Genomic DNA, 27,594 nt, shown 5'->3' with positions numbered 1-27,594 from the left:
TGCCAAACTTTTTATTTGTTATCCTACCAGTGCCACTTTGTCCAGCCTGTCTCCGCGTTCACTTGTAGCCGTAATAATATTAAGCGAAACACGAGCGAGTGACGCCATCAAAACGTCAACGTGACAACGAGCATCATTTTAATGACGTCATTAATGTCTCCTCATTCCCCAAAATGTACTTCGCGTGGATTTTTTTTTTTTTTTTGGTCATCTTGCGCAAACACATTGCTCACGCTCACAGCTTAAAAAGCTTTTACTGTACTTGGTTCGGAAAAAAAGAAGTACTGGACTGTCCTGGGTTACTTAAATGCAGCACGGTTGAGTCGTACTGATAGGCTGCTGCTATACTTCAACTCTTCGTCGTCCTCTTCAGCACACTCAACCGGACCGCACGGCACCATGTCAGACAGCCGCTCCGGGCTCGTGTACCTTATCACCGGGGGCTGCGGCTTCCTGGGCCGTCACCTCCTCCGTGTTCTGCTGGACCAGGAGGAAGACGCCTTGGCGGAGGTTCGAATTTTCGACAAGCATACCGAACTTGGACTCAGCGAGCTCGGAACCGGTAAGTGTGACGGAAAATGGATCGAAACACCACGCTTAAATTAAGTGTCTCGTGGAATGCACTTTTCACCGAGGACTCGCAGTGATTCACGTTGTTTAAATACGATTATATATTTCTAATAATGCGAATTCGCAGCAATCCTAGAAATTAAACAAATCAATCAAATTAAAATAAATAACAATAAAAACTAATTGGTTTGATTGGAACGCATCCCTTAACATGTTCCAACTGATGTTTTTTTTTATATATATTTTTTTCTAGATGCAAGTACCACATGATGGCACTGAACTCAAGTCACAACAAGCAGCAGTTTGACAGATTGTAAACAACTCATTGAAAAAGCTATATAAAATGTACTTCAAATCACTTTCACTAAATGATCGTTTGAAAAAGCATGTTCGTTTTGAAGTGTTGCACTTTGCACACACTCCCAGCGAGCTGCTCCTGCTCACCTTTGAACCTTTGGCAAACAACGAATCAAACCGGCAACTGGAAGTTCATATTATTCATACTTTTTTATTTTCATGCTATTAAACATAGACACACCTCTTCTAAATAAGAGAAGCCTGTTATATTTGTTTTAAATATACTGTAAGCAAAACGCTGCCTGTGTTGCATGGTCAGTGCGCATAGATCATCTCCAGGATGTCCCACTCTCATGCGTTTCCTGTGAGCCTGTCACCACCTGCCATCTGTGTCAGTGGGATACTGCATGTGTGTGTTATGTTGCCCAGTGACTGCACCGTGTTTAACCATCGGTTCCCCGCACAGAGAGAATGAATCCATCAAGAAGTGGCGTTCCCCTGTCAGGGTGGTGTGAATGATATCGGGAATGAGTGACATGTGCGTGATGCCTTTGTGGGGAAAAAAAAAAACGCTTTGTTTGGGCGTTCATTCCGTGTCACCAAACACGCTTGAGGCCCCCGAGGCCCCCCTGTAACCAGAGAACTCAACCCACACCTAACGAGCCCATCCTGGGCTTCACTGACTGTCAACTATAACACATCACCTTCATCTTTCAGGATTTTTTTTCCAAGTCATAAACCATCACATCATGATTCTTTTAACTTTTCTGATCTTAAGCTTTTCAGCCAATTCTGCTTCCTGATTGGTCCCTCAGGGCGTACCAAGGTGACAGTCATCCAGGGAGACATCACGGACTACGACAGCGTGCTGGCGGCGTCCCAGGGCGCCCACGTCGTCATCCACACCGCCAGCCTGGTGGACGTCTGGCACAAGGTCCCAGAAGCTCTCATCTACGCCGTCAATGTCACAGGTGAGCCTCCAGTCACTCCGGACTAGAGCTATGACTGCACACCAAAAAAAATTTTTTTAAATGCTCAGTCGGTTATAACCCACATACTGGGTAGCTGTGGATTTTGAGCAGATTGGGTTACTTTTCCGCACGCGTGGGTTAATTATTTTAACCCAGTAGATTGGGTTGAATATTAAAGATGCCAAGCAAGAAGATTTTCACTGTCAGGCCAGCTGAGCACTTTTGTGGGTCTCTTCACACACCCTTGTCAGCCATGTATATGTTTCCATAAAGGTTGGCGGTCTTGAATACAGCATTTATATTCTGTCCATGCATCTGTTTGTTCCATCAGCGACACTGTCACTCATCAGGCCATATAGAGGAAACATTAAAAGACAACTACTTTGTAAGTGACATCATTGTGTAGTCTAAATCTCCTGGTCCGCATATTTGTACAGTGAGACAGCAACTACTGAATGGCTGTCAGTGGTGCTATTGAGGTAGCCTTTAGCTGGGGGGCCCTTTTTCCAACAGCCCTCAAATATTCCATGTTGACAGCATCATGAGAGGTTCCACACAATGCTGTCAATTCCTGGCACGCAGACCAATGAGGTCGGCGTTACCTCCACCAGAGAGGGTTACGAAAACACTAATTCAGTTTGCTGGAGGAAAATCAATTTTGCTGGAAGAAAAGGACATTACACTGCTGACATTTTGTTCATGATCTAAAAAGAGGATTTTCTTTTTTGTGGGAATTGGAGGGGTTCTTGTAGGAGGTCTGAGCTCCAATTCATGTTGTTCTGGTGTGTTGTTGTGGGCCTGAGTTGGTGATAAATATTGACTGGATCTTTAGTAACGCGTTTTTTATGGTGAAATGTGCAGCGGGCAACATTGACCATCCTTAATGTCAATTTTTAACAGATTTACACATAAACTGACATCAAATCTAATGGAAAAGAACACAAAGCAGTCATTTTCCGTCAAAAACTGACAATTACGAGCCCATCGGGAACACATGAACGCAACACGTTTCACCGCAACAGTCCTTTTTTTTTGTGCAATCTTGAGTTGTTTTTGTTTTTCTTCGGGGTTTTTTTCTGGCCTGAAGGTCGTGCACATGCCGGAGTTTTTATAACACGGTGCAGATCCGGATGTAGCACTAGAAAAACCGTTACTGGTTTTATAAATCTCCTTTTAGAAAGTTTTATAGAATATGGAAAATTATTGTTATTTGGCCGGCGTACAGCACTTTGAGAAAAGTTGAGTTTCGAGAAAATGGCTTCGTATTTTATTTTATTTCTGTCCGCTCTTACAGAACAAAAACAAAAGAATTCACTTATCCAGCTGTCATCCGAAGCCATCTTCCTTCCAACAATCAGAATGTAGTTAGCGTTGATAATGATCATTCCTTCATTATGTGTTTTTTTTTTTTTTTTTTTGCCAGGGACTGAGAATGTGATTAAAGCGTGTGTGAACAACAACGTCTGCAGTCTGCTGTACACCAGCAGCATGGAAGTGATCGGGCCCAACATGAACAGGGAGCCCTTTGTCAGGTACAACCTTCATCCTAAACTAGTGATCGTTACCTAATATTACAGTACCAAAAAGTGCTCCATACCCATTTTTCGGGACTCTTTACAAAATGTGTAAAACTAGCGCAGCCCTTTAGTTACCACCCAAAAGGATAGTGCCAAAAAGTGGCATGGATCCTTTTTTTGCTGTACCATTCCCCTCTTTTTGGTGCGTCAACAGAGCAGTTACCCTGTTTATTATCACACAAGCCAGCTATTTGGCTGACTGCTTTTTTCCACTGTAATGTTTCTTTCCAGTGTGTAACATGTCGGTTGTTATGGAACGCGTCTTCAAGCACACATGGTATCCTGAATACCCTTAAACACTCGATCTGAATTTACTCACTAAAATGCCAAAAAGAAAAGAAAACAAGGCTGGGTAAGAGACCTGTGTGACATTTCCTGCATCCTCCTCTCCTGCGACATCTTCTAAGGAATGAATGAATCACATTTTCATGGTATCGTAGGTCGCTGACTTACTCACTTCATGTGTCATTCATAAATATTATGAGGACGTGATTTACGGCAGGTGGGACATATTCCTAAAATTTGATCCAACTATTGCTCGGCTGTGTTTATGTTTCAAGAATGTTTGGCTGTGCTGAGCAACACTTCCTGAATAAATATAAATATTGACATGAATAAATACATGACTTGTCCTGTGGCTGTGTCTATATAGGGGTAATGAAGACACACCCTACGAAGTGAAGCACACCATGGCCTACCCCAAGAGCAAGGCCAAGGCCGAAAAGATTGTCCTGGAAGCCAATGGAACAAAGGTAGCACCTGACAGATCATTCGGTGTTGTGTTTTGTGGTTGAGCCATGTTCTTCTTGCGACCTTTTTGTGAGTCTACTTGTGATCAAAATGCTTCCCAAACTTTATGTTGCTGACTCAAACTCTTTTTGAGAGCAGAATTTTACCCAAAGTATTTTCTCCTCTTCTTGCCGTGCAGGTGCGGAATGGTGAGCGTTTGCGCACGTGCTCTTTGAGGCCGACCGGCATTTACGGCGAGGGCCACGAGCTCATCAAAGACTTTTACAAGTTGGCAGTCAAAAGGGGAGGCCTGATCATTGGCGGCGTCCCCGACAGCACTGAACACGGGCGAGTCTACGTCGGTGAGTACCAGAATAGACTCCCAAAAAATATACAGTGCGGTGACAGCAAAGCGGAAGTCATGCAACTTCTTTCTTCCTCTTTGCTTCCTACCAATGTAAAGCATAACAATCTGCAGTCGCGGTGTCAGAGAAGTGACTCACATCACTTGGCTTGGTAACGCTAAAACAGTAGTTTGGATCTTCCAGCTAACATTCTTTCCCCCCCTGTGCAGGCAATGTGGCGTGGATGCACGCGCTGGCCGCCCGGGCCCTGCGGGAGCATCCGGAAACTGTGGGCGGCGAGGCCTTCTTCTGCTATGACGACTCGCCCTACAAGAGCTACGAGGACTTCAACATGCTCTTCCTGTCCACCTTCAAGTTCCGGCGCGTGCGCATGCCGATGCTGCTGCTGTGGTTCCTGGCCATGCTCAACGACATGCTACGCTGGATCTTGACACCCTTCTGCAACTTTGCGCCCCTCTTGAACAGCTACACCCTGGCCGTGGCCATCACGTCCTTCACCGTGAGCACGGACAAAGCGCTGCGCCACTTCCAGTACCGCCCTCTGTACAACTGGGACCAGTGTCGGGAGCGCACTCAGAGATGGGTGAACACCTTCCCTCTGGAGGACCCGAAAAATACCTAATGGGGCTGTTGCATCCTCACTCCCGTACTGCGACATACATGCACATTCTTTTGTTGTTGACCACATGATGTCACAAAATATTATATTTTGAAATAATTCTGGCTTTAATTCCGTTATTATTTAAAACAGGGGTGGGGACCCTGCGGTATTCCCCGCCAGAGTTATCTGAAAAACAAATAAAACCGTAGATCAACTGTGAAGAAAAAAAAGGAGCGGCACTCCTGATTTCTAGCACATTTCCATCACTGAACTTTAGTATTATTATTTCGCTAGTATTACTGACCAAATGAAGAAGCTGATACTTTTGAGAGGACCATGACCCTTAGTACTTTCAAGAACAGCCCCAAGAACCTCTATGGGCGGGGTCGGCAGCCGTGAAGATAAAAGTAGCAAAAAACTAAATGTTCTGGCTTCTAGGGACTTTAGGTGGAAATGCAGCTTTGATTTATCCAATCGATGCATCCTTGGTCCGAGTTTGCTGACATCCATGTAGTCCGTGGATTCTTTGTTCATTCATACTTTCAACTTGAACAGTCGGGGGAGTGAGTGATGACGTTTCACGAGATCACAAGGACGTAAGAAGGGGACAAAAATGTCCATTGAGAAACACACACAAGCCTCAGGGACAGAGAAGAGAACTGAAATACACACAAAGATTTCCAAACCGAGTAGCTGCCCATCCACAAGGCGGTGATGATGGTACAACGCCACTATATGAAAATAGTCACCTTTAAAGAGTCAACACTAAATGCCTGGAGAGTATTCCAATAAAATTGGATGTTTCAGTGGAGGCAGACACCTCTACAATAGCGAACTATACGGTTACACGTCAGCTGGTTTTCCACGTCAGTGATCAGACGATTGTTGTATTTTGAAGATCAATGATTGTATTGTTAGAATCCAGTATGACAAATGTAAATGCCATGTACAAGCATGAGCCACATGCGTTCGTGTGAGATTAATATACTGTTTGCACTGCATAATTTAAGTAATTATATTTTTCTCTAATAACAGTATGATTTTTTAAAATATATCAAATAAAGATCATTTTTATATATTTTAACTACCGGTAGTTGTGTTTCATGTGTCTGTTTCTTTTAGGATTCCTTGATCTTGGATTTTTGTCTTTGGGAGTTCCCTCTTGGTGTTGGACAGTGCGGACTCCTCCACTTTGGTTTTCATTCTTTGGTTTCATTCTGTGGTTTTTTTCCCCATGGAGACTGTCACAACATTTACATGCTTCTCAGTGATGTGCGGAAAGAATGGCTACATGATGTCGAAAATGGAAATCACGCCCTTATTCCTCCTAATTTGTTCAGAAATAACATGTGAGCCAATAATTCTCCAAAAAGACAGTTCTGTGAACTTTAGATCCTCCCTTTGGACAGAACTGCTTCTCAGTTAAGGGTGGAGGAATGTAGAACGCTTGCCCATTAACTGACCTAAGAACCAGGCATGTGAAGGCCGCTTTGAATAGTTTTTGGGGTCAACAACAAGCCTCAAAAGTCACAAGTGTATACGTGGTACGCAGTCCCCAAAATGTCCCTTCCAAAAAAAAAAAAAAAAAAATCACCAGTTGCACCTATCAGCACCATATTATAGCAAAGCAAAAAAGTCTCCAAAAGGGCCCAAACCTGAAATTTAACAGGAAGAAAACAATTTCTGTTTGAAACAACATTTTGTAAGATTACTTATATGGATTCCGACTCTGTAATTAGCCCAAATAAACCCAAATCGGAAACAGATTTTCTCGTTAGATGAGCGACACCTAATTAACAAGATTTTTTGCCAGGATGTTTAATAATGGCGGACATTGAATATTTTTAGTATTCTGGGTTGTTCATTGTTGCTTGTAATTTTTCATTTCCATCCATTCTCTATACTGCTTGGTTTTCCTTACAGGTACTGTAAGAGGGAGCAGATCCTGGCAGTGACGTGAACAAGTCGGCCCACTGGCTGAAATAAGTAGGATCTGGCGCCATCTTTCGATGAGATCAATGAAGGATATCAACGTGACGCAAAGACGTCATCATTTCGCTCGCGCTACTGGAGTTTGTGAACGAATTAAAATATTTAATCGACAAATATTTGTTATAGCTTCCCATAATTTGTCGTGGTGAACAAAAAGTGAATTTATAAACCATTTAATGGAGGCGCTCAGGTGTCGCACCGTGCGCGTCCCCGCCTCCGCGGACGCGCGCGCGTACGGAGCTGTCAGTCGGATATGCGGGCGGCTGGCCGACGATGTGTCAGCTCCGCTCAACTCATTTGAATTAAACAAAGTTGTTCGTTTCTCCTTTTGAGGATGCGGGAATAAAATCGACCGGTGAGCACGTTGCTCCAGTGAAATGGTCAACGAGGTAACGCGCGCGAGCAAGCAATGCCAACACAGACTGTGCTGCTGCTAGGAGAAGCTAATAACTAGCTGCTAGGCTAGCTGGCTAACATCAACCACTACTACAACCATCACCGCCATCCGCAGTAGCCGCCGAGCGTCTTCATCCTCGTCGCCGCTCCGCTGTGTCGCCTCCTCTGTCGTTTTCCTTCCTCTCCACCGAGGAGCTTGGCTGTGGATCCGTCGCTGTGGCGGGCCAACGCACGCCCAGGCATCCCCTGGACACCCGGGCGGACGCGTCGCAGTGACAACGCCGGGCGTGGGTGAGTGGAGATTTTGATGAGGTTTGGGGAGCGACCGACCGGGGCCAGCCAAGTGACCGAGGCCGCGGACCCTACCCAGGCTGGGCCTCCTGGGACGTCGGTGCACGTTAGCTAATTAGCCGCGCGTAAATCGCCCGAGCTGCGCGGCCAGACCTCCAACTGGGGCGGCCCTATGCAAAGTGTCGTTAGCTTAGCATGTAGGTTTCACACTGCTCGATCAGCAGAATAGCGGATCAGCGCTGTGTTGATAAGAGTGTTGTTATTTTGAAACGCTGGACACGCATGATTTAAAAAGAGCCACTCGTGCAAAAGATGTTACTCTGGTCATGCGACCCGCGCAGTGCACTGGCAGTCTGCTAAAAAGTGGAATTAGTCATCACATCCTTTCTATTTATAAGGTCTTGGCTTGCATAAGAGGAAATGCAGCCTGGCATCTATTGTTGCATTGTTATCCTCGTTGTAGTGCAACTTGCTATCTGATTGAAATTAAATGCTTTAGTCCCTTTGCCAGTTATTTATGATGACCAACATTTTTCAAAATTGAAATAAAAGAGAACTATTGGAAATCATTCTGGGTATTAAAAATAAATATCTTTGGAGCACGTGGTCACACTTTACGTGTCTTGATTAATGTGCTTGCTCTTGAAGCAAGTTCTGAGTGGGGACACACACACACACACACACACACACACACACACACACACACACACGTGAACTGAATGTGTCTTGACTAATTAGAGCCCTTCTCTTGCTAGCTACTGTATAAATGTAACCACCACTTATTGAACAAAAAGAAACAAGCCTGTGCTGTTACTTGTTGATAATGTAACAAAACAACACGAATGACCACATGTTAATGTTGCCACTATGTAATCATCCTATCACTGAGCCGTGTTTGCGGACGTGACGATTGGTATGAGCTGTTAATGTTTATTCACCGATTCATTGTTGCAAAATGCCCATCCATGTTACAGGTAAGCTCTCGTCACAACATGGCGGAACTTTCAGCCTTATCCGCGTCGCCGCCGCCTGCCTTGGTCGACGCCCATGCAGCTCCCTCTGCCTCGTCCGGGGCGCCCAAATCTTCCCTCTGCAATGACGTGAATGTGATCAGAAACACTCCCACTGTGCCAGTGACGCTGCCACCGCCGAGTCTGTCAACTGCCGAGACCCCCGTGGGTGATGACAGGGTAACGGTGCCCCAGAAAGAGGAAATGGCGGGACCTGATGCTACCGTTGAAGGCGATGTGATGCCACAACAGGCGTCTCCTTCCCCTGACCTCAACGCCGGTCCGAATCTGTACCCCAACGTGCACGTCACCCACAACCCTCCCCCCACCTCGGCTGAAGTTCCTGTGGCGCCCCCACTAGCAGCACCCCCAGTAGCAACACCTCCAGTAGTGGCACCCGTGGAGGAGAAACCTCAGCAAGCACCCAAGAGTCCTCCCCCGCCTGTGTCCCCCAAGCCTCAAAGTCCCATCAAAGCACAGTCACCCTTCACCCCGCCTCCACGGGCGGGGCACCCCAGTCCCACGGTGCCGCAGCCCAGCCCCAGCCCTACGGTGCCGCTGATCCAAGAACCTGGCCCTAGCCTCCCCGCACCCTGCAGCCCACCACCAAGGGCGGGGCACTCCAGCCCCACAGTGCCGCTCATCCAGGAGCCTTGTCTCCCCGCGCCGGGCTCTCAACGTCCAGCCCCCGACACCCTCAGCTACCTGGAGTCTGCCAGCCTGATGTCGGGGACGCTGGAGTCGCTTTCGGGCCTCGGGGACGACTGCAGTTCACTGGGCTCAGACTCTGAGATCAACGGCATGGCGGTGAGGCGCACTGACAAGTACGGCTTCCTGGGTGGGAACCAGTTCAGCGAGGGGAGGTCAGTTCTGCTTGCATCACAGTACAGTATTGCGCGTCTGCATGTGTGTCACCCTGTGCATTGTCAACGTTGAGCTCGGGCTGTTTTCTTGCGTTTGTCTATAACTGTTAATGGTGGTTATCTTTGTTTTTACACTTGTATGACAGTTAACATTGTTATAAATTGAGTACATTGCATCAATTTCATTAAGTTAAAATTGAGCATTTTTTTGGGTTTGACTTTTTTTACTGTTAGCGTTAAAAATTTGATCCCTTTTAATGAAAGTTTTTTTTCATTACATTGATTTATTTTTTTTTGGTTAGCTTTTTAAATTGACTGTATTATTTTTACATGTTAATCTAAAAGCCTGTTAACTTTACATGTACTGTATATGACAATGTTAAAATGTGACTCAAAAGTGAACGCATTGCCTTTTAACACTTTTTTGGGTGGAGGGGGGGTTAATTGATCTTTGAAAAATAATCTAACATGATAGATGTGAAAGTATCTGAAACATGAAAACATCAAGAATGAATTAGCAAAAGATATTCGTAAAAAGGAAGCGCCGGGAGGCCATTGCATTACAATTGGCCCCGAGTCATGACTGAATGTTCCTGAAAGTGCTCATACATGATGAGACACAAGCGCCTTTAGCGCCGTTCATCGCCTGTCCGTCCACTTGATCAGATGGTGACAGTTGGACCCAGGAAGAGATTTGTTCTCTCCATTGTTTTCTAGCGGCTGCGCTGTGCCACCGACCCTTTTGACTGTTATCAGTAATGACACCCTTCATGCAAATGGATGCACTTCTTCGTGCCATCAGTCTGCCTCCCCATCTCTTTCCTTCTGCTCTAAACTTCCGTACTAATCTGCCTATGCTGTGACTCGCATGCTGCTGAGCATTTGGGAGTCATTCACATGTACTGACCTTCTGTCTTAGAAACTCTCAGCGCCCCCCTTGATAAGCAAATTGCTCCTCCATTTTACTGCCTTGTGTGAATGCACTTGTACGGGCTATTATGTCATTGTGACGTTGTTCTATTGTTCTTCGTGGCAGTGACAAGGAAGTACGAGTGGAGGTAGCCCGACAGAGGGAGATGAAATGGCTGGACATGTTCAACCACTGGGACAAATGGGTCAAAAATCGCTTCCAGAAGGTACGAAAGTTTGTGGTTGTCATGGAAGCCATCTGAAACACTCGAAAGCAAACAGAGTGATCATCATTTTAATCAAGTGAAAATAACCTTGATCATTTGTATTTGTGATTCCGCAGGTGAAAATGCGCTGCCGGAAAGGGATCCCGTCGTCGCTGCGCTCCAAAGCCTGGCAGCTGCTGTCCAACAGCCAGGAGCTGCTGGATGCCAACCCCGGCAAGTTTGAGGTACAATACAGTGGATAAAAAATGTCAGGCACAGAACGACTGCAATCTGAGAAACCTATTCGATGGATCTTTTGCAATGTCATGAATAATAAAAAGCACACTCATCACGTGTTATCCAAATGACTACGAAACCGCCACTGTAAGCATTACGTGACAACATTTTGCAATTGAGTCACCGCTCTCTGTTAGCTATAGAAAACTGTTAGAAGGGGGAGAAAAAAAACGACGCCACCAGGTTGGCCCGCTTTATTCAAATGGTGTCAAAGTGACTGGCAAAGGGAAGTTGTGGCCTCAGTGTCTGCGGGGCGCAGGAAGCTGTAAGCCTCTTATCACGCCGCCTAATCCCGCCTGTCAGACCTCAGAGTCATCTCGTTACCGGAGGGAGGAGGCCCTCCTTCGTGTTCTGTATTGACTTCCTGTGGTCTCGTGTTTGTGTCATCGTAAGCACTTATGAACCCTTGGAAATGACTGACGGGGTTTTGTCCTGTCCGCAGGAGCTGGAGAGAGAGCCCGGAGAGGCCAAGTGGTTGGACATCATCGAAAAAGATCTTCACAGGCAGTTTCCCTTCCACGAGATGTTTGCTGCACGTGGAGGCCACGGGTCAGGATCAAACCCAACTTCACTTATACTCATCCTCAAACAGTTTCCATCCATCTAATACAGAGTAGAGCTTTTCAAGCTCCTACATATCATATTCAATGTATCGCATGTTTTTCCCAATATTACACAACCCTATTATATATTTGAATACAAGACATGCTTCATTTTGGAGACATCGCCAGTGCTAATGCTAGCGCTCAACCTAAATAAAACCCTATTGCCAGGCGAGTAGACAATTTGCATACTACTACTAATACCGCACCCAAAAATGGATTCGTTGTGGTGTTGTGTGTCGGCAGACAACAAGATCTCTACCGCATCTTGAAGGCCTACACCATATACCGGCCTGACGAGGGATACTGCCAGGCGCAGGCTCCCGTGGCTGCCGTACTCCTCATGCACATGCCCGCCGAGGTGAGTGAGCCACACTCGCACCGGATTTGAATACGATCAAGTGCGTAGTCACAAGATGGCCGTCGACAGTAATGCACGCGTGCACTTGGGATCCACAGCAAGCATTCTGGTGCCTGGTGCAGATCTGCGAGAAGTATCTCCCGGGCTACTACAGTGCCGGGCTGGTGAGTCCGCCGAAAACTTCACAGTCACTTTCTGTCTTTTTTTTTTTTGGGCTGACTCGTGTGTTATTCCCCCCCGCTTCAGGAAGCCATCCAGCTGGACGGCGAGATCTTTTTCTCGCTGTTGCGCCGTACGTGTCCCATGGCTTACAGACACCTGAAGAAGTTCAAGATCGATCCCATCCTCTATATGACCGAGTGGTTCATGTGCATCTTCTCACGCACGCTGCCTTGGGCCTGCGTGCTGCGCGTATGGGACATGTTCTTCTGCGAAGGTACCAAATAAGAGTCAGCTTTACATATTTGACTTTGCATTTCTATTGTGCAAGTTGGCAGGTGTCATGAAGGACTGGCAAGAGACGCAATTTTATTATGACAGGAGTTTTTTTTTTTTTTTTTTTTTTTAACTTTGTGGATTGTTATGGTTTTGTCCAGGGGTGAAAATTGTGTTCCGCGTGGGCCTAGTGCTGCTCAAGCAGATGTTGGGCTCAGTGGACAAACTGCGCGAGGTGCAGGGCATGTACGAGACGATGGAGCGGCTCAGGGGCATCTCACCCGACACCATCAGGGAGGACAGCCTGGTGCAGGAGGTGCGTTATTCCTCTTCTCAGGGTTTTTCTTGGCTCAAATTGACTTTAAACATAACTTTACCGAATGAAAGTCTGCTTGCGTAATGCTAACATATAATGGGAAACAAATTTAGCATTGATGTCATGGTCATTATAAACCTTGAAACAACTTTATTTGAAAATAAATAATCGCAAGAAACGCGGACAATGTTACACTACTTCCAGGTATTATCTTTCTGCTCTGCAAAAATGAATCCTAATCTTGCCGCCTGTGATGGGCCCTTCTCTAGTCTGTTTTAGTATGTCTTTTTGTATTATACTGCTCCCTGGTGGCCAAGGCACGCACATCAGACACCCACTGTTTTTGTCCACTTCTCTTTCTCTCGACTCCTGCATGACTCCTGCTTTGCGCTTGTATCCCTCTCTCGTCATCCAGGTGATCCTTCTCCAGGTGACGGAGGCGCTGATCGAGCGTGAGTGCACGGTCCAGGTGAGGAAATGGCGCGAGTCCCGAGGGGACCTGACTCACCAGCCTGGCCGCCGCCTACACGGCACCCGAGCCATTTTCGAGCACAAGCGTCGCGCTGCTGCCATCAGCTCGGGCGGCAGCTTCTCCTTTTTGGCCAGCTCCATCCCGCCGCCGGGACCCCTGCGGGCATCGTCGTCCTTGCTCTCGCTGCCGGGCTTCCGAAAGTCTCGGACACCGTTCCACTCACACGGCAAGAAGACCTCCTTCTCGGGGCCCTCATTTTATGACGGCGCGCGGCCACAGTCGCCCCCAGCCGCCGGCAGCCAGAAGCCGCCCATTCCTCCTGGGGCGGCGCAGAGGGCGCCACAAGTCCAGAGCCCCCTCGTGGGGAATGGTCCACGAGGCGCTCAAAGTGCACCGATGCCCAACACTATATCTCCCTCCCCGAGGATCGTCTCGGAGCAAATCACGCCCACCATCCCCTCGCCCACCGCCAACAACGCCCCACTGATGCCAGATGCCGACACCAACAAAGAGGGGATGGTCGAGTCCCCGCCAGCCACGCCGCCGCCTCGCGTGGAGGAAGATGGCCGCAAAAAGAAGAAGAGCAAGGAGGACAAGAGGAAGGACCGCGAGGATGAGAAGAAGAGGCTGAAGGAGAAGAAGGAGAAAGACAAGGCGGAGAAGGAGAGACTCAAGAAGGAGAAAGAGCGTCTGGAGAAGGAGAAGAAGAAAGCGGGAAAGAAGAAGGACAAAGGGTTGGCGGGTCCGGAACCGGACCATGACAAAAACGGGGCGGCCGCAGCGGCCAGGGATTCCACCTCATTGGCGCATGAAAAGAAAAAGGAGGAGGCTGAGTAAGAAAAAAAAAAAAACAATTGGGTTTCCTTTGAAGACACAATGACAGATTGAAAAAAAATGTGAGCCTAGTAGCACAATTGCCTAAGTCATTTTTGAACGTTCTAAGACTCAAGTTGCCTCGACTCAAACTTTGACCTGGATGACTGCGAATCTACACGGACAAAAGACAAAACACACATTTTAGCAAGCACATGAATATTTTTGTTTCTATTGCGAGAGTAAGTTATGATTTAGGCAATTATGCTATTAAGCCAAATAAATGGGACTTCATGGAAGGGGTGGTGTCCATCTGTTCAACAAGCGAGGATGTGATCATACGTGGCGCCACTTTTTTGTTTTTTAATAACTTTATTATTTTAACCATGACAAACCACAGAAGATGTACATAGTAATAATAGTAAAGCACCGCCTCCAAAGACGTTTAATTGGATGGTGATTATCACATTGAGTCGCCTCCAGAAAAACTTCTGTGACGTGCCGGGAGCTATTTATTGGATGTTGTGGTGCGTGCCTTTAGTAGCGTAGCGTTACTGCGGTGTGCGCGTTTCCCCCTGCTGGCGACGGAGAGTATTCCAACTAAGTGGTGGTGCTTTTTGTGTTGTTAAAAACAAACGAGTGGGACTTTTTAAAATTGCACTTCTTGATCTGGTTTGTAGTTTAGCCCTCAGCACCTCCACCTAAAGGAGGTCTTTAATCAGTAAATTCATCATTAAACCGCAATGTTGGACGTGCACCTAGGAGGATTAGGGACACACGGCATACAAAAATAATGTACACTGAGAATAAAGTTTTTTTTTCTGGAGAAAGTCAGAATACAGTGAGTGCAGGTTTTCAAGATTAGTCATGATTTCACGAACGAATGGCAAATATGACTTTTTGTTGCCATTTCCGGCTTATTCCATCATCAAAGCAAGTCACTCAGACGATTAGCTAGTTTTCACACAGATGCTTTTAATGACCCACCCCATCTATTTACTATCCAAACTTGCGAAAGTTAGTGGCTGGGAATTGAAGCCGTGCCGTCTTCATGAAAGGAAGTCAGTGCCCATTGATAAATGACAAAAAAAAACAAAAAGTAAGATTTAGAAGAAAAAAAAATGAAAATCTTACTTTTTGTTTTTTTTTTCCAAATATATGGATCATTCTTGAAAAAAATATTTTGTTTGACAAAAAAGACTTTTTTTTTCTCATAGTGTAATTATCTTTTTCATGTCAGTGTGTACCTCGTCCTCCTGCTTAGTAATTAGACCAATGAGTGTTACTTAAAAACTAATCTGCATTTTTTTTTTAATCCAAATGTCAGAATGTGATCGGAAGACGATGAAGGATGATCTTTGCACTTCCCTTAGTTACAAAAAAACATTTCCTGTCATGCTTGTTACCAGGCAGGTTTCCCCCTTTTTTATATTTTGGAGCGTGAGGTGCCTGGTGTGCCCATGTAGCATTAACCTCTCACCTTTTGATGTATCTATGTATAAAGTGGTTAATTTAATCAAATATAGTATATAATGATTTTTTTGTTTTTGTTTTTTTTTTTATAATGAGAGTTATTGGATACCTGGTTGACTGGAAGATTGTTCCACGTCGTCGTCATTTATCTGCGTCGAGTTCTGGAACATTTTGGGAGTCGAACCTCTTAACTTCCTGCTTCGTGTAATGTAACTCTGGACTTTAACTTGTTGCCATGACAACGGCCCATCGGTGCAGGACAAGCAACACTGACTCCTTTAGCATTGTCCTCCTCTTGTTGTTATTGTTGTCGTGAAGGATTTTTGTGTATCCAACGTGTCCCCCCCCCCCCCATGCTAACACACTCCCAATCGCGCACACACAAGCACTCGCACACACACGTAGGGTTAACCTGGACGTTTCTATGCAAACTATAACTAGACGTCAATGTCGCAATATGTCATGATTATCTGGTGTGAACTCTAAAAGAAGTGCATTTCTGTCGGGTCCTTTGTGCATTTCTGATCTGGAAAACGTGTTAAACCGCTGCAAAATTTACAGGCTGTTTTTTTTTTTTTTTTAAGTGTGTTTTTGTGTTTACAAGTCACTTTCACACTCTCTTGTGAAAGTGAATTAATCGATGATGTTCTAGCTAATTGAATTCATTCCCTCACATCGACGTGATGTATTTAATTGATGATAATGATGACATTTGTGATGAGTAATAAACCATAATATATTAAATTAGCCTTGCGTTGCCGGTTGTTTATCTAGTTGTTCCTCTTATTTTCCTTGTGCGCGTTTTCTTGACAGCTTAATTTTCTTTTCATGTATCCAAAATTGCTGCAATAACTGGGTTTTATGACGTCCATTCAGACCACCAGGGGTGGTGCTGAAATCACAAAATATTCCTGTCGTTTGTCGAAATAGCCTGTCTTGTCGTTACATGCCGTTACACGCTGCTCCACTTGGTGTCGCCAAACTTGCATTGCGTCAGGGATTTGCAGATCGTCCGATCGGTTACGACTAAATCGGTGAAAAATATTTATAGTACAACTTTTTTTTTCGGGGGGGTATTGGCTGTGTTTTTATTTGTGCCATTTGTCTTTCAGTTTCAAGTCAAGCTTACCCTTAAATTCTCAATCTTTAAAATGGTGAATAAGTAAATACTAATCACAAGATTGAAGACTACTCTCCTCCAATTACACCCCCCGTCCACTCACAGAGAGCCACTGAGCACAGACAGTCTTGTACAAAAGGAAAGAGGTTTTATTCACAGTTTGTCCCTTTTTTTATTCAGTACAGAGGATAGGCAAGGATGAGTCGGGACGTTGTGGACCAGTTTACGGAGGAAGAGGAGGCTGACGACCACGCCGATGTCAAGGCAGAGGAGGAAACGTCGCCGAAGACATTAATGTTTTCTTTCGGCGACGTCCCTCATCCCCCTTCTGTGTTTCATCCCTTCCAGCCCCAGAGGACCTCTTCGGAATGGGAATGAGGACCCCCCTCCCCCAGGTGGTCTCGAGAGGACGCGTGGAAAGAAGATGGGTGGCGTATGTAAAAGATGATGTCATGTTTTATTGAAAATCATCTCCTGTACCCCCATAAGCCGACACAGACATCCCGTGAGCCCCCACAAGTCTCTGCTTTGGATGAGAGAAAGGGGGATAGGGCAGGGGCGTGACCCCACGGGTACACACGGAGGGTAGGATGGATGGAGGGAGGGAGGCAGGGAAGAAGGAGAGAGGGGAAAGGCAGGATAAAGCGAAGGGATTTGTCGTCTTTCTTCCTGTCTTCTTACTCCTCCTTCTCCTCTCCGTGTGTGATGACGTAGCAGATGTTCTTGTAATCCACGTTGCCCGCGACGTCAGGGGGGAAGGCGGCCCACATGTTCTTGATCTGAGGGGAGCGAAACAAGAAGTCAGGGGATGCTAGTGGAAGAGTTGGATGTCAAATAAATCGGCTAGCTAAATTAAATCGATTTCTTCATCCCTGGGAGCTTGTGTCTTAACAATATGCCATGTCGAGTTATCAACAAACAAAATGATTTTCTCTTATGTTGTCTCGGGATTGTTTTTAAAGATTTAGACTTGACAGTAACCTAAAGTTACAGACCTTAAGACTCTAACTTTAGGTTTTTAACCCACAAACAAAGCTAGATTTTGTCCCCAGTCCACCAGATGTTTGTTTTGTTATCGGTCTTATTGATATATGTGATAGTATAATTACTAATAACATCATCAGGACGATTTAAACACAGTAATTTTCTTGGCCCAAGTACAATGAACTTTATTTTAACGGAATGCGAAAATGGTGAGATTAGCGCCACCCACACACCCACAGGCTGGTGTGTGTACTACAACCTCTACTCGAAAGGTTTTTACGTGGAACAGGCTCATTCCTGACACAGGCTTAGACTGGTAATTTTTTGAATAAAATAAAATCAAAACCTGGTGAGAATATGTGTTTTGAACACGCGGCAATTGCTAACACCTCACCAATTACTGCAAATAAAAAGCTGAGTCAGCCGGTTTTACCTCCTCCTTGGAGAACCTGTCGCACTGAGTGGTCAGGAGCTCCTCGAGGCTAAGGGCAGAAAATGAGTAAATCAATCACAAGATAAATATTCTCAATTACAGTCACTGCAATATAGATGAGTAACAGCACCACAATCTACATAAAAGAAAAGTTGCTAATTGAGCCTGGAATGTGTTTTGCTTTTTCTTTGCCTTTTTTTTTTTTTGCAACTCAGAAGCAACCTCAAAAGTAGATATTTAGAAAATAGACAAATATGCACACTGTGTCTTATCAAGTGGTTTGTTGTTTTTGATAGGGTGAAAGTATGTACAGTGAAAGTTGGAACTTACAACTGCTTCTTGATGGATCCTTTACCCTCGGGGTCCAGGACCTTGAAGGCGCTAAGAATGACGTCCTCGGGGTCAGCGCCTGTGAAGGAAATTAGATCATTATTTTATTTTTTTTTTTTTGCCTTATTCCTACACACATGGATTTGGTTAAACCACACCTAGTGTTCGGCGAGTGTCTTGGGGATCTCAGGGACAAGTCCTGAGGGCACCCGCTTCCCCGAAGGTGTCTACTTAAATAGACTTTCATGCTGTTTCAACTTATGTTGTATAGCATCCTATCCATGTGATGAATGTTGACCGCTTGGCATCTATTGCAGCCTGGTGATCCTGGAAGGAGAATCCCTCCATTTGTTTTCCTTTTAAGGTTTTCCTTCTTGGATGGAAGTCTAGACCAGGGAATTGATTTGATTTTTGTGAACTGTGGCCCTGTGAAACCCTTTTGTGATTAACTGCCATTTAAATTAACAGGTTAAAAAAAAAAGCACCAAAAACTCACCCAGAGAGGCCAGAACGTCCCTCAAATCATCTTTGCTAATGATGCCGTCTCTGTTCTGGTCGATGATTGTGAAGGCCTGCGAGGAGACAAATTGACAGAAACATGAAGGACACGGAAGATATCTTTGGTGCTATCTTGCGTTCATGTGGAAAGCTAAACCCCCACCAAAACAGGAACAAGGTGCGGGACATTTCATCTCAGCGCAAACGACATGCTTGTTTAAGGGTCGGGGGGGTCAAACGGCAACTGCAGTGGATCCGGGTTTAAGTCAACTCCAAATCAGCTTTACGGACCAAATGGAAGTGTAAGCGGGTGGGTGGAGTGAACGGCGAAATCTCACCTCCTTGTACTCCTGAATCTGACTCTGCTCAAACATGGAGAAGACGTTGGAGGAGCCGCTGTCTCCGGCTGCCTGCCTCCTCTTGGGTTTCTTGGGTGGCTGCAGGGCAAATTCGGGATAGGAGGGGAAGTTACCTTATACTTATTCATATTTGCTCACTCACTTACGTATTTTTTCCCTGATGCACTTGCGTCCACTTTTACTGCGCTTGACCAATTTGTTCCTTACTTATACTTACTTTGACATATCGGTATTGACGTTCTCATCTCTTTACTTGTATGCATGCCTACTTTTGCCAGCTATAATCTGACTTTTACTTAACCACTTGTTTAATCTTCCTTACTTAATGTATTTTTCTTGTTTCCTGATTTTTACTTGCACACTTTCATATTTGCTTTGCTTTGATTCGTGGTTTCATACTTTACCGACTTGTCTTCTTACTTTTGCCTAGACCACTTGTTTAATCTTCCTTACTTAATGTATTTTTTTTGTTTCCTGATTTTTACTTGCACACTTTCACATTTGCTTTTGCTTTGATTCATGGTTTCATACTTTACCTACTTGTCTTCTTACTTTTGCTTACCAGCTGACTTGCTTGCTTACTTCTGATTATTTTTCCTTATCGACACTCTTTATTTACTTTATTTAAACTGGCTTTCCTACTCACTTTCATACTTTCTTGCATACACCAATTAATTTAGCCTCAGTTAGGCTACCTTCAAATGTGAATTTTAAAGGTATGGTCCTGCATGGTTGCTTTGGTCCTACACGCTTCTGTCTCATTACTCTTCCATTTTGCATTCTCAAAGGGGTGCGCTTGTTGTTCCAAAGTTTACAATGACCACGGAGAAAAAAACAAACAAAAAAGAAGCAAGAATTCCATCATGCAGGCTGAAAAGGGAGAGTGAATCCATGACGGCGGGGCAGCTACTCACCATCTCGAGACGCTGAGAGCGGAGGTTTGGAACGATGAAGAAAGTGAGGAGAGGGTGAAGCCGCGTTGGTCCCCCGCCTCCAGGGGGCTTATATAGCCCCGGGTCTCCTCGTCTAACTTTAGCCACAGCCTCAAGTTTGGATGGGGGATAAAAAAGAGAGCGAGAGGGGAGGATGCTTAGGGGACGAGCGGATGGCAAAAACCAAGGAGACAGAATGGCGGCGGCGGCGTATCCGCTTACAGGAGAGCCGAAATAGACGCGCAGAGTCTTGGAATTAAGTCAACCTGATAGCCGAGGGAGCTTGCGGCAGGTCCTCCGTCCCACGTGGACTTATTAGGACATTGAGGATACGGATGCTCGGAGGATCGGAGGACAGAGCCACCCACCCCCCTCCACCCTGCTCCCTCCTTGTGTTCCACGCCGACACTCGCCGCCTTTATTTTTGGGTCCTCGATGGGATATCGGGGAGTGGGACGCGAGCATGCGACCCACGTCGCCTTGACCGTGTATGTGCACGGCTCCCGTGTCTATTGACGGAATCATGTCACACTCAATGATGTCACATACGCGGCACTGCATCAAAAAAAATGACGATATCACCAAATGGGCTCAGGAACACTTCAGAAAACCAATGTCCGTAAATACAGTTCGGCGCTTTATCCGTAAGTGCAATTTAAAACTATGCACAGCAAAACCCATTTATCAATTACACAGAGAAACACCCCGCGAGCTTCTCTGGGCCCGAGATCATTTAACATGGACTGACACAGAGGAGTAAAGTGTTCTGTGGTCTGACGAGTTCACATTTCAGATTGTTTTTGGAAACTATAGAAATTGTGTTCTCCTGGCCAAATAGGAAAAGAACAACCCGGACTGGTATGGACGCAAATTTCAAAAGCCAGCATCTGTGATGGGATAGGGGCTGTGTTAGTGGCCATGGCGTGAGTAACTTACACATCTGTAAAGACACTGTGAGACACATATGCTGCCGTCTGAGCAAGGTCTTTTTCCATGGACTCCCCTGTTTATTTCAGCAAGGCAATGCCAAAGCACATTCTGCAGGTGTGAAGCAGCACAGCTTCGTAGTAAAAGAGTGCAGGTATTTCACTGCCCTGCCTGCAGTCCAGTCCTGTCTGGCGCACTACGAAACGTAAAATAGGACAACGCAGTCCCCAGACTGTTGAACAGCCGAAGCGGTACACAGCAAGCAAGAATGGGAACGAAATCCACCTTTAACAGTTAACATCCATCCATTATTTGAGCCGCTTACCCTCGCGCCTATCTAGCTGGCTAGGTCGCTATTTCGCCAGTCAAGACTGAAATTCATGAGACTCGATTGTAGCGTCAATATGAACGACAATGTGTCAGACACTTAAACACATCGTTAACCTGTGATCTCTTCCTGGCATCTCTTTGTGCAAAGGTGTGACTTTGCCGCTTTGCATTTTTGCACCTGTTTGCCAATTGGGACCCTCACCACTCGTTCAGCCCACCCCAACCGCCCCACAACACACACACACACACACACACACACACACACACACACACACCTCGTTCCCTGGCCCGGACCCCTCCCCGGCCTAAACATACTTGTCACGTCGCTGGTGGTGGCAGCAGACGTTCGCTGGAGAATGGGGACAGCTGGGAGTGACTGAAATAGCAAAATAAACTTGAGTCTCTGCCAAAGTGTAGCGAGGACTGGCGGATGGGTGGTGGGGGCGGGAGGGTTGAACCCTCCCTCACTAGCAAAAGTCTTTCCAGTGTTGGTGTTTTTGCATCCAAATTTACCCGCCACTAATCCAAGTTTCATTTCATTAACCAACCACCCGTCGCCCGACGCTATTATTGGCTGTTTATATTTCCACTGATCTTTTTCCACCTGCTGCGTCGGTTCACCTCTTAGCCACTCACAATCTGGGCTCGTTTGTTTATCCTTACCCACTCCTATGTGTGTGTGTGTGTGTGTGTGTGCGTGTGTGTGTGCGTGTGTGTGTGTGCGTGCACGTTTTAATTTTTATTTTATTTTTTTGCGAGGTAGGGGGTTAATGTTGAGATGTGAACGCTGTATACGTTTGAAATATCCTATATTATTGTAATGTGCTGTATGTTTAAAAATCTTTTTGGACCAGGTGACAAGCTCTTTATCTTGACTGCAGCGCCCTCTTTTGGTTGAAAATCACCGCTGACAGACAGCCAATAATATTTGAAGTTGGAGTCAATTCTGTGGCTCCCTGTGGTGGAAACTCCCACCTCGTGCGAATCACCAACATCAATATTCTTTTTACAAGGACAACCAGGGAAAGAGATGGACTACTCTGAAGAGGTAATGATCGTATATTTATCGTCTGCTACAGATATGTCAAATTCGGAGATTGTGAATGTGAGTGGCGTGGTGGTGGTGAGAGGGTAATTCACTGTAATTAAATTAAGTGTAAACAACAGAATAAAATAAGTTAGAAGGTATTATTATTTCTTTATTAACCGTAACCATTTCAATGTTTTTTATGATATACCAATGATCTGTTTGACCTTTTATCATCTCACTTCCTCCTAAAGAATCATTCTTTCTTCACGTCAGGTCGATAAGATCTTCTTGGATGTTCTCTTCCGGTGGCTGCCGACTGGTCAGCCACCGCTCACGAGCCTTCTTAATCTCTTGCCCGTAAAGCTCGTGCAGCACGCGGAACTCCTCCTGCGGATTGGAACCCACCAGGGGCCACTCGGCGTATGACGGCACCGTCGGCACATTCAAGGGTGTGACATGAGTGTTCCACTTGTGCCACGGCTTGGGTGACTTTTTGATGATTACTGATGACGACCATAAACCTGATGATGATGATGGTGGCGGTGGTGATGGTGCTGGTCCGAGGTTCAAGTTGCTGGGGGAGGAGTCACCGGAGCCTTGATGTTGCTTGACTTCTGCAAAACAAAAGATGGAGTCACGAGACAGATGAGCCCATGAGCCATCTTCTGTTCCGATTGTGAATACATCGTAGGCATACATTATGGTCTCACTTATCAGCTCCCCCCCCCACCATCTTATGTGAGCTTGTTACCTTGATATTGGATATGCAGGTTTTGTAGCAGCAGCGACAAGTAGCTGTGGCTGGCGGATCGCAAAGCCCGCAACCAGCTCTCCAGAGTAACCTCGTCCCCTGCGGCAAACTGGTAGCTCTTTGGTTCGGGCCCCTGAAAGAGCAAACAGAAGCCGAAGCGTCCGTCGGCGTCTGCCCGCCGTACATCACATCCCTCCAACACGATCACGCCGAGCAGATGGCGGTCTGCGGGCCGCTCCTGGTAGAAGAGCAGGTTGGCTTTCAGGACGGACCAGCGCCGATGGTAGGAACCATTTCGCTGTTTCTGCAAGGACGATTGGATAATTTGAGGTTTTGCAGAGTATTTAGCTGACTTTTGTATTTTGGGTTCGTAACCTTTTTGGACAGATATCCTTCCTTATCCACCGGTGATGTGCAGGATTGGTAATGAGTCAAAATCTTCTTGTGGAGCTTCATAACAACACTGAAAGGAAAAGAAGACGCTTCATATTGACAAGCACTCTAACCTCCAACCTTAATCTGAACGCCAAACCCAATCATACCCTAATCCTCCAATCTAACACCGTCTTGGGGTTTTATGTATAGCAGACAATAGTGACAAAATTCACTCACCTCTGCCAATGCTGAGTAGCGGGGTCACTTTCGCAGACTCATTAAATGTAGCTTTTTTTCCTTTTCTTTTTCTTTCTTTTTTTTTTGGCACATCAACGTCTTTTCTTATTACTCCTCTTCTTTCCTCAGAGCGAGTCACAGGCCGTCTAAAAATGTTTGAATTTCAAAGTTTCAGGTTACTTCCTCTGAGCACTGGTGTCGAGGACGAGTGGTGAAATATAAATAACCCGACCCACTTCCTGGTAACAGAATCCAGACACACATTGTGTTCTCTACGATGCCATCGAGACGCTCGGTTGTTTAGTCGCCGAGCAAAAGAGCGTCACCTGGAAGTGATGCTTGACCGCTTCTGCATTCTGTGTCACTTGTGACTTACTCCAATATGTCATGTGCTGCACCACCAACTGTCAAATCCTCAATTATGACAATTTTAATTATCCTAAAGCCTCTATATTCTGAGTGACTTATTTTTATCAGTGCTGAAGGCCTTTCCCTTGTCATATGAGGATCAGGTGGGTTTTATCTTGCTTGACCACCCCATACCATCACCAACAACAACCACCCACCACCCCACCACCCCCTGTTTCTTGGCCTTTTTGCGTCTATTCTTGACGAGCACTGATCCCTTTTATCCCGCTGGACCTCAGGGAATTTCACATTCTGAAAGAGTCTCGTGTGAGGAAGACTGATGTAAAGATCAAGATGACTCATTGTGTCTACTTTTTGTCATTGCATCGACAAAAGTAATCTTATCTAGTCATTCTTGTTCGTTTATAACAGTCACCAACACAAGCAGTATAAAGAAAAATGGATTTTAGAAATTTTTGACAAACAGTTCATCCTCCGTAACAAGTGGTGGCGCTACTGACTTAGCAGAGCCAACTTCTGCGCAGTAGAAGATAAAGAAACCATCGAAGAACAGAGCAGCACAAACGTCGTTTAAATTGTTATCAGGTTACATTTCTGAGCTATTTTTGGTTTATATTACTTTGTTAAGGATATAAACTGACGCTTTCATCACGCGACCATTGTGTTTGCCTCCCCGATTAAACAGCGCTTCATTTTAGCGCAAATTAGTTGCCAATGCTTTACATTCGTGCATGTGTCGCCTGCTGCTACAAGCTAACATGTTAGCAACAGCGCTCACGTGATTGCTGTGCCGTTATTCACACACTTTTCTCCCTTTATACCTCCTGCTCTTGTGTTTTTGTGCATAACAAGTCTCCGCGTGTGGCTTTTTTTAAGCACCATGTCCAAAAGAAAAGTCACTTTTGCGGATGGTGACAGTGTGGGGTTGGACGATGAGGTCCCAAACAAGAAGGTGCGTCTGCCAACTTTCTCTACACTAAAACATGACATTTCTTAATGGATTCTCATTGCATATGTTCCTGTTTGTTTGATTTCTGAAATTTCACTTTAGAACATGTTCACTCACTGGAGTAAATTTGTCTTGAAAGGCACATATGGAAAATGGACTTCTTACTCTTCGTATACAAATACTATTGTTGTGTGTCTCGAGTGCCTGCCTACCCGACCTATTTTTTAAAAACATGTCCATGAGCAAGTTGTTGTTGTTGTACTTGGGCACCACTGTTGCCAAACAATGACGCTCATTAGAATAACCACGCCCACATCGAGGTCCTCAGCCTCTTTAAGTGAGTGTTGGCTTCTTATGACTAACTCTGATATGAAGAGCAAGAGAATTCCTAATACGCTTCCTTTATTGCGTTGAGAAGTTCTTGAAGACAAAATAAGCATTTAAATGTTAACTTTTTGTGTGTCCTTAAGCCGACACTTGAGGTGTCAAGCGGCCCGGGCTCCAGGTTCAAGGGCAAGCACTCCCTCGACAGTGACGAGGAGGACGATGGGGAGGACACCCAGAGCAACAAATATGACATTTTAGCCAGTGACGACGTGGATGGTGAGTCTCTTGTGTTGTCCACAAGCTGCAGGATTGTCTTTGGTTTGCTTCCGTTCCATCAATTGTGTACTTGATGCCGATTGTGTTTCATCAGGCCAAGAAAACGCTACCATTGATTACGACGAGGGCGTTTCCATCACCCCCTTCAACCTGGAGGAGGAGATGCAGGAGGGACACTTTGACTCAGAGGGGAACTATTTTGTCAAAAAGGAGGAGCTGATCCGAGACAATTGGCTTGACAACATCGACTGGGTAACTGTTCTCAGGATCCTTTTATAGAGACCGACCCCGAGTTAAACCCAGCATCAAGACCAGTATTCCACCTAATGGCATCAAAGTAATAGTTTTATTGCTTTTTTTCCCCCCAGTGAAAGTGGTAGGATATGTTCCAAAATTAATTCACGAATATGAAAATTTGCAAATGCAAAAAATGTGTGGGTTCCAGTAAAATCTTTCATGTTGGCCCCTAATGACTCTGAGCTAGTCCCCCTGGGTGTCACATGGTACAAGTTAAAAAATAGAACAATTTAAGGGACTCATAATTGTGCTTATTTTCAAGGTGAGGATTAAAGAGCAACCGTTCAAACAAAAGAAGAAAGGACTCGGAGCCAAACGCAAGCGCAGAGCAGGTGATGAAGATGAAGCAGAGGAGGAGAAGAAGCGGGAGGAGCAGCAGGAAAACAAGGAAGGTGGCGAAGACGATGAGGAGGACGACGCCGAGGAAGCCGAGCCCGCCGAGGACCCCTTGGCCTCCCTCACGCAGAAGCAGCTCACAGAAGCCCTGGTGGAACTCTTGTTGCCGGGGGAGACAGTCTCGGCGGCGCTACGGCGGCTCGGAGGCCTCGGCGGGAAGAAGAGGGGCAAATTGCGGGACACTGGCGACAACGTGGCCGAGAACAAGCGGGACACGGAGAAGCTGGACCGCCTCACGTCTCTCGCTGACAGGCTGGTGGCGTCTGGCATGTACAGCATCTACCAGCAGACCCAGGAGAAGCTGGCCTACACGCTCAAGAGCATGAGCAGTAAGCGACCCGCGTCAACGTCAAAGGAGGAGGACGAAGATGAACTGGACATGTTCGGGGAGAAATTTGACGAGAAGCACGGCGCCAGGGCTGAAGAGGAGGAGGACAAGAGAGGTTTGCCGCTTGCTCACTTTTTCACTCCTGTGTCCAGCTGTCATGAAATCTTGCGTTGTTTCTTGGCAGTGAGCGAGGAAGTCATGTGGGAGTACAAGTGGGACAATGAAGACAAGTCGGAGGTCTACGGACCCTTCACCAGTCAGCAGATGCAGGTAGACCACTTGGACCCATTGCTAGTTCGGCCGTCATGTGGGTTAAAAGCCCGTAAACAATCTCTCGAATGAACAAGGAGATTGCACATTTTTGATTAGTTTTAGGGATGTGTTTATCGCAGCAACGTTTGGTCTGGAATGAGCCTCACACTTTCTCTTTAAGCTCCACTGTCTCAATCAGCTTTCAAGATGCCACGTTTGCTCTGTTGCTTGTCCCCGCACGCCACTAATGATCTGGTTGTGTGGTCAGGACTGGGTGGACGAAGGCTACTTCAGCAGCGGCGTGTACTGCAGGCGCTTGGACCAGGACGGCTCGCAATTCTACAACTCCAAGAGACTTGACTTCGAGCTCTACACGTGATCACCTCATCCCGTGCAGTGCTCCATCGTCTTTGCTTGTGTCCACATTGTTTTAAAATAATTTGCCCAAGTATTGTATTGATGTTTATTACTTGGACATAACAATAAACGAGAGAGCTCGTCAATGGGATGAACACACAAAGCTGCTCTGTGGTCTTTTTCGTACAATA

At 45.8% G+C, this 27,594-nt stretch overlaps 5 protein-coding genes across 5 annotated transcripts; 3 read left to right on the top strand and 2 right to left on the bottom strand.

The window, feature by feature from the left end:
- Positions 1 to 213: 213 nt before the first annotated feature.
- Positions 214 to 5,716, top strand: hsd3b7 (hydroxy-delta-5-steroid dehydrogenase, 3 beta- and steroid delta-isomerase). The gene is made up of 6 exons (XM_019896025.1): positions 214 to 562; positions 1,683 to 1,838; positions 3,262 to 3,370; positions 4,068 to 4,167; positions 4,344 to 4,506; positions 4,719 to 5,716. The coding sequence occupies exons 1-6, from the start codon at positions 400 to 402 to the stop codon at positions 5,129 to 5,131; spliced, it is 1,104 nt and encodes a 367-aa protein (XP_019751584.1). The 5' UTR covers positions 214 to 399; the 3' UTR covers positions 5,132 to 5,716.
- A 1,600-nt stretch (positions 5,717 to 7,316) lies between these two features.
- On the top strand, positions 7,317 to 16,293 carry tbc1d10b (TBC1 domain family, member 10b). Its single transcript, XM_019895999.1, has 10 exons — positions 7,317 to 7,789; positions 8,764 to 9,662; positions 10,699 to 10,798; positions 10,915 to 11,022; positions 11,517 to 11,623; positions 11,923 to 12,037; positions 12,136 to 12,201; positions 12,284 to 12,473; positions 12,634 to 12,788; positions 13,204 to 16,293. The coding sequence occupies exons 2-10, from the start codon at positions 8,782 to 8,784 to the stop codon at positions 14,095 to 14,097; spliced, it is 2,616 nt and encodes an 871-aa protein (XP_019751558.1). The 5' UTR covers positions 7,317 to 7,789; positions 8,764 to 8,781; the 3' UTR covers positions 14,098 to 16,293.
- A 501-nt stretch (positions 16,294 to 16,794) lies between these two features.
- Positions 16,795 to 20,313, bottom strand: mylpfa (myosin light chain, phosphorylatable, fast skeletal muscle a). The gene is made up of 6 exons (XM_019895957.1): positions 20,185 to 20,313; positions 19,250 to 19,348; positions 18,899 to 18,985; positions 18,414 to 18,514; positions 18,084 to 18,132; positions 16,795 to 17,445 (listed from the first exon to the last, which is right to left on the bottom strand). The coding sequence occupies exons 1-6, from the start codon at positions 20,185 to 20,187 to the stop codon at positions 17,344 to 17,346; spliced, it is 441 nt and encodes a 146-aa protein (XP_019751516.1). The 5' UTR covers positions 20,188 to 20,313; the 3' UTR covers positions 16,795 to 17,343.
- Positions 20,314 to 22,719: 2,406 nt separating this feature from the next.
- On the bottom strand, positions 22,720 to 24,615 carry pheta2 (PH domain containing endocytic trafficking adaptor 2). The gene is made up of 4 exons (XM_019896039.1): positions 23,853 to 24,615; positions 23,616 to 23,703; positions 23,241 to 23,544; positions 22,720 to 23,103 (listed from the first exon to the last, which is right to left on the bottom strand). The coding sequence occupies exons 2-4, from the start codon at positions 23,694 to 23,696 to the stop codon at positions 22,754 to 22,756; spliced, it is 735 nt and encodes a 244-aa protein (XP_019751598.1). The 5' UTR covers positions 23,697 to 23,703; positions 23,853 to 24,615; the 3' UTR covers positions 22,720 to 22,753.
- Positions 24,616 to 24,771: 156 nt separating this feature from the next.
- On the top strand, positions 24,772 to 27,560 carry cd2bp2 (CD2 (cytoplasmic tail) binding protein 2). The gene is made up of 6 exons (XM_019896013.1): positions 24,772 to 25,173; positions 25,641 to 25,773; positions 25,868 to 26,025; positions 26,333 to 26,909; positions 26,979 to 27,064; positions 27,315 to 27,560. Exons 1-6 carry the CDS (start codon positions 25,102 to 25,104, stop codon positions 27,423 to 27,425), a joined length of 1,137 nt encoding a protein of 378 aa, XP_019751572.1. The 5' UTR covers positions 24,772 to 25,101; the 3' UTR covers positions 27,426 to 27,560.
- Positions 27,561 to 27,594: the final 34 nt, after the last annotated feature.

Source organism: Hippocampus comes, unplaced genomic scaffold (genome assembly GCF_001891065.2).
Source record: "Hippocampus comes isolate QL1 unplaced genomic scaffold, H_comes_QL1_v1.1 scaffold10, whole genome shotgun sequence".
In the NCBI taxonomy this organism is placed as follows: Eukaryota; Metazoa; Chordata; class Actinopteri; order Syngnathiformes; family Syngnathidae; genus Hippocampus; species Hippocampus comes.
Note: the sequence above shows the minus strand (reverse complement) of the source record. Positions and strands in the feature narration are given on the sequence as shown.

Coding starts and splice junctions, on each gene's coding strand:
- hsd3b7 (XM_019896025.1), top strand. CDS start 400: ATGTCAGACAGCCGCTCCGGGCTCGTGTACCTTATCACCGGGGGCTGC. Junction 4,168..4,343: donor TGGAAGCCAATGGAACAAAG/GTAGCACCTGAC, acceptor CTTGCCGTGCAG/GTGCGGAATGGTGAGCGTTT. Junction 4,507..4,718: donor ACACGGGCGAGTCTACGTCG/GTGAGTACCAGA, acceptor CCCCCTGTGCAG/GCAATGTGGCGTGGATGCAC.
- mylpfa (XM_019895957.1), bottom strand. Junction 18,515..18,898: donor CCTCTCTGGGTGAGTTTTTG/GTGCTTTTTTTT, acceptor AAAAAATAAAAT/AATGATCTAATTTCCTTCAC. Junction 18,133..18,413: donor GGATCCATCAAGAAGCAGTT/GTAAGTTCCAAC, acceptor TTCTGCCCTTAG/CCTCGAGGAGCTCCTGACCA.
- tbc1d10b (XM_019895999.1), top strand. CDS start 8,782: ATGGCGGAACTTTCAGCCTTATCCGCGTCGCCGCCGCCTGCCTTGGTC. Junction 11,023..11,516: donor CCAACCCCGGCAAGTTTGAG/GTACAATACAGT, acceptor TCCTGTCCGCAG/GAGCTGGAGAGAGAGCCCGG. Junction 12,038..12,135: donor TCATGCACATGCCCGCCGAG/GTGAGTGAGCCA, acceptor TGGGATCCACAG/CAAGCATTCTGGTGCCTGGT.
- cd2bp2 (XM_019896013.1), top strand. CDS start 25,102: ATGTCCAAAAGAAAAGTCACTTTTGCGGATGGTGACAGTGTGGGGTTG. Junction 26,026..26,332: donor GGCTTGACAACATCGACTGG/GTAACTGTTCTC, acceptor CTTATTTTCAAG/GTGAGGATTAAAGAGCAACC. Junction 27,065..27,314: donor TCACCAGTCAGCAGATGCAG/GTAGACCACTTG, acceptor TTGTGTGGTCAG/GACTGGGTGGACGAAGGCTA.
- pheta2 (XM_019896039.1), bottom strand. CDS start 23,696: ATGAAGCTCCACAAGAAGATTTTGACTCATTACCAATCCTGCACATCA. Junction 23,545..23,615: donor AAGGATATCTGTCCAAAAAG/GTTACGAACCCA, acceptor TCGTCCTTGCAG/AAACAGCGAAATGGTTCCTA. Junction 23,104..23,240: donor CCTGCATATCCAATATCAAG/GTAACAAGCTCA, acceptor TTTGTTTTGCAG/AAGTCAAGCAACATCAAGGC.